At 43.2% G+C, this 11383-nt stretch overlaps 1 protein-coding gene across 2 annotated transcripts in view; it reads left to right on the forward strand.

The window, feature by feature from the left end:
- Positions 1–3: 3 nt before the first annotated feature.
- Positions 4–11383, forward strand: part of ZNF558 (zinc finger protein 558) — a 23560-nt gene continuing 12180 nt past the window's right edge. The window contains exons 1-4 of one of the 2 annotated variants that reach the window (XM_006764770.2): positions 4–30; positions 7893–8006; positions 8511–8599; positions 9404–9530. In XM_006764770.2, coding sequence (XP_006764833.1) covers positions 7985–8006; positions 8511–8599; positions 9404–9530 — 238 coding nt within the window. In that variant the 5' untranslated portion in view covers positions 4–30; positions 7893–7984. Of the gene's footprint in view, positions 31–7892; positions 8007–8510; positions 8600–8774; positions 8877–9403; positions 9531–11383 lie in introns of those variants that run through there. The other variant, XM_015564615.1, reaches the window with a different exon arrangement.

Consider the following 11383-nt stretch of genomic DNA (forward strand, 5'->3'; position numbering starts at 1 on the left):
CGGTTGGCCGCAGTGCGAGGGGAGGACGCGGTGAGCTGCGGGTGGTCGGGGCGCTGCAGGGAGGGGCATGGGCTGAGGGCACCCGGTCAGGGCCCGGGGACTCCCTGTCCCGCCCGGGACCGTTGTCTGCCGGGAGCTGCTGGTACCTCCCAGCTCTGCGCGCCGCTTCCCTCCTTCCGAGCTTCCACCCACCCCAACCCCCTTCTCCCTCGCCGGGTGTGATGACGGCCCCCAGCGGACTTTCAGCCTAGTCCGGAGGCTTTGTTCGGGTTATTACAAGGGGGCGGGGCGGGGCGGGTAGGGTACCATTGGCATCTGGAGGGCGGAGGCCGGGGATGCTGCTCCACGACCTCCATGCACAACCTTTGCAACAAAGAATTATCCAGCCCCAAACGTCAGTAGGGTTGAGCTTAGGAAACCCTGCCCTAGAGCCTTACAGCCTCTGGGGCCCTGAATGAACTGTGAAAATTGCTTAAAAGTCAGCTGAGCCATGAATAGGGCCCCCAAGTGACAAGCCACGTTTAAAGTGACTGGAGTCGCCAAAAACTCTGCAGCCAAATGAGCTGAGCGAGCCAATTGCACACAGCGTGAACCTGCTTTCCCCGCCTGGGGAGCAGCTGGCTGGCTGGGACTCAGGAAAATCCAGTCACAGCCAACAATTACACGTTCATCAGTAAGTTCAGAAAAGAAACGTGAATGGGATGGCTTTGCCATTCGGTAACTGTATTATGCTCTGTAAAGCGCCTCAAAGGCAACCTTTGTGCTTTTTTTCCCTCCTCCTCAGACAAGAAAAGCACCTCTAGAGCTCAGGTTTGAAGCTCACCTTTCCTCACTGATTTAAGAGTCCTGTGTGACCAGGTGAGGGCTGTGTGGAACTTGTGACAACAGGTTCCACCTGCCTCCACTGGGCAGAGAAACTGCTAATGGGCTTTCTTGAGCTCAGATCAGAAACACACAGTCACTAAGAATGAGAGAATCTTTTTTAAAAAATATATTTTTATTGATTTCAGAGAAGAAGGGAGAGGGAGAGAGAGAGATAGGAACATCAATGAGGAGAAAGAATCATTGATCAGCTGCCTCCCACTGGGAATCGAGCCCCCAACCCCAGCATGTGCTCCTGACAGGAATCGAACTCAGGACCCTTCAGTCCACGGGCTGAGGCTTTATCTACTGAGCCAAACCGGCCAGGGCAAGAATGAGAGAATCTTAAGAAAAATTTCTTATGTTTGATGCATTATATTCAAGGGAAAGATAGTAAGGTGTGTGTGGCTATATGTATGTAAATAATTCAATAAATACAGTTACCTGAAAATAAATACACATTAAATGTGTAAATAACAAAATGTGTAAGAGTACAGAGATATGTATTTGCTCACATTATATACTAAAAATGTTGGGATTTTATATATAAGTATAAATATATAATTTTTACATGTATATGAAGTATGACAAGTCATCCAACTAAAGACTAGCAGGAATATTTAGCAACATTCCTCAGTCCTGTTGAGTTTGACTTCTAAAGCTCTATAAATCCTCCACAAAGATTTGAGGGCATCAGGGAGACAAAAAGTTTTTAACTTTTTTATATTAGTAACAAATTTAAATTGACCAACAAACAAATGTATTTTGGGCAAGTGGAGTTTTTTCTCAATGAGATTTAAAATCATTTGGAGGAATATTAAACAACAACTTAAAGATTGAACGGTAGGGTGCCAGTTTCCAAAGACTGTCCTCCACAACTTGCCTTCTAATAGAAATTAACTTTGTTTCTTGAAACTTTTCTGAAATAACAGTCTGGTGATTCATATTGAAGAGAAGCATTTTAAGTAATTTTATATTCAATTGTTGGGCTTTAATAATTGTGTGTGTGTGTGTGTGTGTATCTATATCTATATACGTCCGTGCCTTTTTCATTAGCTTTCCTATATCATTCTTGAGGGTAATATTTGCTTGTCATGCAACAGATCCTTTTTGAGTGTGCAATTTAGGGAACCAGCCATCCTCATTTATTCGGCTATGAGGAATTTGCCAGGATATAGGACATTTAGTGTTCAAATCAGGACAGTCATAGGCAAACCAGGATGGTTCATCATCTCCATGAGCGAGGCCCTGAGCCAGATGCAGAGGGACCCTGGAGAACCAAGCAGACCTTGTCTTGCCTCCATGGAATTTACATTCTAAACAATTAATTACATAAGTGATGTAGGAGCTTGGCACAGAGGACTCAACCTGAGGGAACAAGGAAGTCATTTTGAGAAGGCCTGATATTTAGCTTGAGCTAAAATTGTTCTCTCTGGATTTTGCTAGTCATAGAACTAGACTAGGGTGAAAGTGTGGGAGTACATTTAAGAGAGCACTTTGGGCAGAGAGAACTGCCTGAAAACAACCCCAAACAGGAGAGCCTGGGGTCCTCCATAAACTGGGAAGACAGGGGTGGCTGAAGCCAAGACAACAACCTAGGGAAGGAGTGTGAGCCAGGCTGGACAGTTGGCAGGCAGGACCAGATCAGGCATTACCTTGGACTCTGTTCTAAAGCCAGTGAGCAGACGCTGAAGAGGATGTGTGGGTAGCATGTGGTTTTTGCATGCCGGTTAAAATGGACTTCAGGATTAAGAATGAGGACTTAAGAGAGTAGGTAGAAGGTGATAGGAAGAAGTTTAGGATTAAGATGGTTGTACCCCAGGCCTGGATAATGGCTGTGGAGGAGGAGAGAAGTAGAATAAAAAGAGACCTTAGAGCTTAGAACTAAGAGAATATTATGATGCTTCCATTCATGCATGCATTTGTTAGGTAGCACAGAGCATTTACTATGCTCCTAGCTCCTGTCCATGCAGACCTGTAGGCATCACCCTCTCCCAGGTCCATGTTTTCACCCCACTTTGCCACTCACAGGTCCGCCCCTCCACATCCGAAAGAAAGTCAGGCCTGGGTATATGTAGGACTCCTCTGTCCACCACGGTGGCCGTTAGCCACGTGCCGCCATTTCAATTAAACCAATGAAAAATACAACTAAAAACTCATTTTCTCAGTCCCAGTGACCATATTTCAATGATCAGTAGCCACCTGTGGCCAGTAGCTGCCACACTGGACAGAGCAGAATTAAAGAACGTTTCTGTCACTAACAGTTCTGTTAGGCAACACTGGTGTGAAGAGGCCCTTCCTCTGTGACCTTCCCAGCACCAGCATATCCAAGAGGAGATAGGGGTCTCTGAATCTGTAACCTGAGCAGAGTCCCCTTCTGCCCTCACGTGAACTCCAACTGCCAAAAGACCTTGAGGGGTACTTGGGGTCTGAAAGTGTCCCAGGAAACTTGTCAGTGTCCTCTCCTCTTGGGGCTCTGTGAGCTGGGTGGATCCTACCTCTTCTCTTTCTCCTCAGCTCAGTGACTGTGACTCTTCCTAACTACAAATTGGGTCCCTGGTGGGGAGAAAGGAGCCACCCTCCACCTGCAGCAGATAAGGAAATTCTGCCACAGTCGTGTGGGTCTGCTGGACTCACACCAAGGCTCAGGGAGGGTTTGTTGTGAGAGGCTGTATTAGTTTCCTATAGCTGCTGTAAAATTATCATAAACTTTGTGGCTTAATGCATTGCAAATTTATTTTCCTGTGGTTCTGGAGGTCAGAAATCCTAAATGAGTTGGCAGGACTGCATTCCCTCTGGAGTCTCTAGGGGAGAATCCATTCTCTTGCTTTGATCTTTATATAGAGGCTGCCTGCATTCTTTCCTTGGCTTAATGCTTCTCTTTTCATCTTCAGAGCTAGCAGTGTAGCATCTTCCAGTCTCTCTCTCTCTCTCTTTCTCTCTCTCTCTCTCTCTCTCTCTCTCTCACCTCTGTTTTCATCATCACATCTCTTTTGCAGATCCGGACCCTCCTGCTTCTCTTTTATAAGGACCCTTGTGATGACATTGGGCCCACCTGGCTAATTCAGGATCCTCTCCCCATCTCATGATCTTTACCTTGATCACATCTGTAAAATTCTTTACCTTATAGGGTAGCACATTCACAGGTTCTGCACACTGGACATCTTTGGAGCAGGAGTGTTAACCTATCATACAGGCCCAGGAGTCATCGACTCCCTACAACTCCTTTTCTCCTGGCCCACACTCACTCTTAGTGTCTTATGTTCCCCTCTCTGTACACACTCACACCCTTTATTGCTTTCATCTTTTAGGTGCAGGAAGGATACACATAGAGACCTCAAGAAGCTACTTTTATGGAATTACATTTTATTCTGTTACTACATTCTATATATGCTGCTTGGTATTTTGATTATTTTTTCACTTAAATTTATTGAAGATAAGAATTTATCAATACATAGAAATTGTCTTTTTCTTTTTTTGGCTGCATGTTTCTTCATGATGTGGGTATCCCATAGTTTATTGAACTGATTCCCTATTGATGGTCATTTGTGTTGTTTCCAATCCTTTGATATTACGGTATAATAAGGCCACAGTGAATACTCTCGCTGTTCTGTGCTGATCTCGGCCTATTAATAACCAATGTTGAAATAGATCCCTAGAAGTTCCAGACCAGCCCTTGTGGTTCTGATTATGATTGCCCTTCACCAATAACTATGAGGAAACTGAAAAGATACAGGTTAACGACTTACAAGACCTAGAAAGCACACCTTAGCCCACACAGGAATGTCATAGGTAGAGAGAGTTCATGGGCCTCGGGTTCTGCTTTTATTGGGATGTAGGGTGGGGGCCTAAGGTTCATGGGTTCACTCTTTATTGGTGAATTTAAAGCATAAGAACAAGAATTTGAAGTGCAGGAAGAGAAAACAAACAGGTAGTCCAAATGGTCAGTAATTAAAATCAATCAAGATCTCTAAAATAAAGAGCCTCTGTATCGGAGGCAGCTGGCCTCTTTATGTAGTCCTGAGACTGCCAGATGTGTTTTTTAGAGACAGCTGTATTTGTACTGGATGCCTCTTTGAAATGGATGTTGTCTTGGAATCAAAGCTTAAGTCAGGCATTTGCATTACAAAAAATGAAGAAAATGTCAGGGTTTACACTAAACTCACCCAGGTCTTTTAGTATGTGTGTTACCGTTGCAATAGATCCCTAGAAGTTCCATTGACAGTGAAAGAGTAAATGTTTTTGATTTTAGTGTCTTATGGAGGCATGACTGGTGCTGAAAGATTTGCTTCCAAGGTAGTTCACACACATGCTGGCATTTGTGCTGGCTGTTGGAGAGAGGCCTCAGTTCCTCTCCAAGTATCTCTCACCACAGGACCACGGGCGTGTCCTTGCAGCAAATGTCAATTTGACATTGACAAATTCCTTCCATAGGAGTTGTACCCCAGCAATGTATGAGAGTGCATTTCCATACAGCCTTGCCAATAAAAGAAGTGGCCCGCCATGTCTTTGTTGATCTGACTGATAAGAACTGGTATCAGTGTAGTTGCAGTCTACATCTCTGTGAATAAGATTATTGGTGGTTCTTCCAGTTGGATTGGTAGTGGTAGAAACAAATTACACTGTGTTGAGGAGTGAGGGGACATGAGGAAATGAGACAGAGAGTGAAAACACTGAGAGGCAGAGATGGGGCAGTAACTGGAAAGAAAACTGCTATTAGACGTATTTCATTACTAAATACTGCATTGGGTTTAATGGTGAGCGTCTAGTAGAGTGGGAGAGCTTGGAGGGAAGGGTAAACAAGAGGTCATCAATAGTGTACAGCTCCAAAGGGCAGGTGGGATGGGACACAACAGAGCTGTAGACTCTGGCCTTGTAAAGAAGGGGAGACAGCTCCTGGTTTCTAACAGAAGAGCGGCAGGAAACGACGTTCAGATTGTCATTTTGACATCAGGAAGGTAGAGTCCTCTCATGATGATCACTTTGAGAAGTAGGATGTGGGGCCATCTGCTGAAGGTCAGGGTATATTCCTTACCTGTTGCTGCTAACCTTAGTCACTTAAAATAATAGTAGTCATTTCCGGTCTCACAGTTTTTGTAGTTCAGGAATTCATCTTAGGTTCAAGGTTCTGGCTCAGGGACTTCAGTGATTTCTTTTTCTTTTTTTCTGAAGAATTCTTTTTTTTTAATACTCTATTTTTTTCTTTATTGATTAATGTATTACATATGTGTCCTTATCCCCTTATTGCCCCCCAACCCCCTCTTTCATGATTTCTTAGCCAGGTATCAGCTGAAACTGCAATCATCTGAAGGCATGACTGGTGCTGAAAGATTTGCTTCCAAGGTAGTTCACACACATGCTGGCATTTGTGCTGGCTGTTGGAGAGAGGCCTCAGTTCCTCTCCAAGTATCTCTCACCACAGGACCACGGGCGTGTCCTTGCAGCATGGCTCCCCTTGAGCAGTAGTTTTCAACCTTCTGGCCCTTTAAATACAGTTCCTCATGTTGTGACCCAACCATAAAATTATTTTCGTTGCTACTTCATAACTGTAATGTTGTTACTGTTATGAATCGTAATGTAAATATCTGATATGCAGGATGGTCTTAGGCGACCCCTGTGAAAGGATCGTTCGTCCGCCAAATGGGTCGCGACCCACAGGTTGAGAACCGCTGCCCTAGAGCAAGCAGTGCAAGAGACCAAGGTGGAAACTGCTGTGCCTTTTAGGACGCAGACTTAGAAGTCGCCTCCACAGTATTTTATTAGTCACACAGCTCAGCCCTAGTTGAATGCAGGCGTGACTATCAGGAGGCTTGAATCATTAAGGCTATATAGGAAGCTGATTGCCATAGAGGGAAAAGGTGAGATTTAAAGAGATTAGAAAGGTTTGATTAGTAGGAAGCTCCATTGACTTACAGGATTGTCCTGCAGGGTTGAGGGCTCTTTTCATGTTGGTGATCATGTTTGTCTAAAGGTGACAATAGCTCAGTTCTCCTGCAGGCTGGTCTGCCCAAGTGCTGTCACAGAGCAGGCAGATGATTGGAATCATGTGGTCAGAGTTCTGCCAGAGCACTGTGAAGCTGGGGGTTAGGGATAAGGAAATTTGTGGAAATGAGGGACATTGTAATCCAGGCTGGGTAAGCATGAAATGAGGAGAGAAGGTGACTGAGGTTAGCAAGAAGGTAGGACAGTCGGTGGACTGAGTTCTTTATGACACATATAGTGAAAGGAAAAAATGAGTGAACAAAGTAAAAGTTGGGGAGGTTGTGTTCAGAGAGAGGGAAATTTCTGAACTATTGTTCTGGATAGTGAAGCAGTGTCAGGTGATGAGCAAGCCCAGGGTGGTGCCCATAGAAATGTGTGGCAAAGGTGGAGTAAAGCAAACTCATAACAGTCTGAGATCATCTGAGTGAAGTGGGACTGGAGCTGGAAGAATAATGGAAGTCAGGTGCCCAAGTCTCAAGTGGGCACCTGATAGGGTTTGAAGGTGGGAATGTGATTGGTTGGACCACATGATTGAGACTAGGTGAATCTGAGAATTTAAAAGGAGGTGGAGCAGCCCCTGGCTGGTGTGGCTCAGTTGGTTGGAGAGTTGTCCCGTGCACTGGAGGGTCACGGGTTCGATTCTTGGTCAGAGCACATACCCAGGTTTTGGGTTCAATCCCTAGTCAGAACGCATATGGAAGGCAACCGATCAATGTTTCTGTCTCACATCCATGTTCCTCTCTCTCTCTCTCTCTCTTTCACTCTCTCTCTGAAATAAAATTTTTTTAAAAAAATATTGCCTCGGGTGAGGATTAAAATAAGTAAATAATAAAATGGGGTGGGGCAGTAATGTACTGGTCTTACCATGGTGGACCGAAGACAAGTTTTGCCATCACACAGCCCTGGGTTTATCAACTGCTAGGCAAAATAAAGGCCCAATAGCAGACATTGCATTTTGAAGGAGAACATGATGGGCGGCTAAGATAGATTTGTCCTCAGTAACCTAGAGAAAGAGAGAAGCTATGACTTTTTCATATTATTTATTCCAGACTGCATTGTGGAAGTAAGAAGAGAAGCGTCCTGGTTTTTCCATTGCTCTGTTGTTTAGGAAAATTTACTGGCTGAATCATAGGATCTTGTCATGGTTCTATTCCCCACCTCTGGTAAGTTGTGGGGTCCCAGCAGCTCTCAGAGACCAAGTGTTAAAGGCCCCTGTACCACCGAGGAGGTAGGGGAGGGGCTGAGCAGGTGAGGCAGGAGTGGAGCTCAGAGTCACTGGTACCTAATTAGGTTTTGGGTATTTGGGATTTCAGTAGTTTGTGTGACTGTGGAGATGTTATCTGTGTGGTAAATGTGCAGGAGCTTTTGAATTTTATCTCTAATTCTTTTTATAAACCTGATTAAATGACAGTGATGTCCCTTGGATTTTCGAATTCTGTGAAACGTGAATAATCTCTTCCTCAAGTGCAGTACGACTCTTGAGCTCTGTTTTCTGGCCCTAGTGAGACAGGGCTCTTCTCTGGTTCTTTTATGAAAGGGTGTGTGTGTGTGTGTGTGTGTGTGTGTGTGTGTGTTTTTTCACAGGGAGGAGGAGAGTTTGTGAGTGTTAGAGTATAGATACACCTGGATTCTTGTGACTTATTTATGACTCATTTCTACTTCTCCAGTTCAGTCTCCCCTGTACCCAACACCCCCTCAAAAGGGATGCACAGAGGAGGAAGGGTTTGTTAATGGCTTCCTGACAAGCTGGTTACCGGTGAGTCATATGTTTCTTTTTCCAAATCATTATTTTTTGGCCAAAGTTGAACTTATTATCTTTCAATGACCTGGAGCCTCACAGCCAAACCAGATTTATTCACAGGTAGGAGGAGAGTTTGTGAGTGTTAGAGTATAGATACACCTGGATTCTTGTGACTTATTTATGACTCATTTCTACTTCTCCAGTTCAGTCTCCCCTGTACCCAACACCCCCTCAAAAGGGATGCACAGAGGAGGAAGGGTTTGTTAATGGCTTCCTGACAAGCTGGTTACCGGTGAGTCATATGTTTCTTTTTCCAAATCATTATTTTTTGGCCAAAGTTGAACTTATTATCTTTCAATGACCTGGAGCCTCACAGCCAAACCAGATCTTCAGGCATCCAGGATCTCTGAGCATCTAATGGAGGGTGAGAGACTGCTCAAACAAAGTCAGTATATATCAGTATTTACTACATTGCAAAGTTTCCTGCAGGGTCACTCTCTCATGTTCTGCTGATAGTTTCTAAGGGGACATTAAGGAAAGACATGACTGTTTCCTAAACTCAAGCAGTTGATGGTGGCCATTAGGAAATCATTCATACGTTTACCAAATATTTCTGATTTCTGCAATTTCTCAGGCCTATGTTCAACCTTTGAGAGTGAGGGCTGAGTCCAAAAGCAAATTAGAGTAGAGCCCAGAACTCTGATACACAAAACACACCTTCTGCTTTGAATTGCCGGCCCCCGCTCTTGCCATCTTGGCCCTTTTCCTATATAACGACAGTGGTCCTTGGCTAAGCCATAATGTTTCCGATGACTTTAGGACATGGTGACCTTCAAGGATGTGGCCGTAGAGTTTACCCAAGAAGAGTGGGCATTGCTGGACCCTTCTCAAAAAACACTGTACAAAGATGTGATGCTGGAGAACTGCAGGAACCTGGCATCGCTTGGTAAGCCTGACACCATTCCTGCATTTATTTCTTAAGCAACAAGTCTTTCCTTTTTTTTAAAATTGAGGCACCATTCATATAACATAAAATTTACTATCATAACCGTTTTAAAATATACAGTTCAGTGGCTTTGATGTATTCACAGTGTTGTGCAACCATCAGCACTAATTGTCTTCACCACTAAAAGAAACTCACACCCATTAAGTGTTAATACTCATTACATTCCCCACTCCCAACTGCTGGCAGCCACTAATTTGCTTTCTGTCTCTATGAATTTGCCTATTTTAGAACATTTTGTATCATCGGCTCATAAAATATGTGATCTTTGTGTCTGGCTTCTTTCAGGCAGTATAATGTATAAAGGTTTGGCTGTGTTATAGTATGTATCTCAGTTACTTATGCCTTTGTATGACTGAATAATATTTCATTTTGTGGGTATACAATTTTTTGTTTACCCATTCAATGGTTGATAAACATTTGGGTTGTTGCCACATAACAGGTTGTTATAAATAATACTGCTATGCATTTTTATATACAAGTTTTTATTTAAACCTATGTTTTCATGTCTCTTGGGTATATATCTAGGAATAGAATGCTGGGTCACATCCTACCTAATAATAGACAAACATGGTAATTAACCATACCTTCGCTATGCCTCCCATTGGCTAATCAGCGAGGTATGCAAATTAACCACCAATAAAGATGGCGGTTAATTTGCATACGTAGGCGTGAAGTGGCAGAGCAAAGACTGAAGGTGGCTCCTGCCGGAGCAGTGAAGACTGAAGGCGGCTTCCCCGGAGCGAAGGCCTGGGTGCTGGGTGCTGGAGGAAAACTGGTGCTGGCAGCCAGGAGAAGGGAAGGCCTATTGCACGAATCTTTTCGTGCAACAGGCCTCTAGTATTACTATATTTAGCTTATTAAGAAACAGCCAAACTGTTTCCCCAGCATCTGTACCAACATATGAGTTCAGATTTCTCCACATCTTTCCCAACATTTGTTTTTGTTTTTTTATTATAGTCATTCATATGGGTATGAAGTGGCATCTTGTTTTGATTTGCATTTCGTCCTGATAACCTTGAACATTTTTCCCTTTCCTTGTTAACTATTTGTATATCTTCTTTGAAGAAATGTTTATTCAGGTCCTTTTAAATTTGGTTATCTTTTTGTTCTTGGGTTGTAAAAGTTCATTATATATCTTGAATACTATACCCTTATTCAGAATATGATTTGCAAATAATTTCTCCCATTCTGTGGTGTCTTTCTATTTTCTTTTTTTAATTTAATTTTTTAAATTTTAGTACAGCTGGTATGTAATATTATATTGGTTATATGAGTTTCAGGGTACAGTATAATGATTTGATATTTCTATACCTTACAATGTGATCACCCCACTAATTCTAGTAATAATCTGTCACCATACAAACCTATCACAATATTATTGGCTATATTCTCCTTTTTCATCCATCCTCCCAACTCCCTCCCTTCTGGCAACCATCCCTTTGGTCTATGTTTCTATGAGTCTGTTTTTGTTTTGTTTGTTCCTTTGTTTTTGAGATTCCATGTATAAGTGTAACCATACAGTATTTGCCTTTCTCTGCCTGACTTATTTCATTTAGCATAATACCCTCTTAGAGCAGTGATGGCAAACCTATGACACGTGTGTCAGAGGTGACACACGAACTCATTTTTTTGGTTGATTTTTCTTTGTTAAATGGCATTTAAATATCCTATCTAATAAAAGAGAAACATGGTCATTAGCGTACGTCTGCTACCCTTCCCATCGGCTAATCAGGGCAATATGCAAATTAACTGCCAGCCAAGATGGCGGCTAATTTGCATATGTAGGTGACAAG

Source organism: Myotis davidii, unplaced genomic scaffold (genome assembly GCF_000327345.1).
Source record: "Myotis davidii unplaced genomic scaffold, ASM32734v1 scaffold198, whole genome shotgun sequence".
In the NCBI taxonomy this organism is placed as follows: domain Eukaryota; kingdom Metazoa; phylum Chordata; class Mammalia; order Chiroptera; family Vespertilionidae; genus Myotis; species Myotis davidii.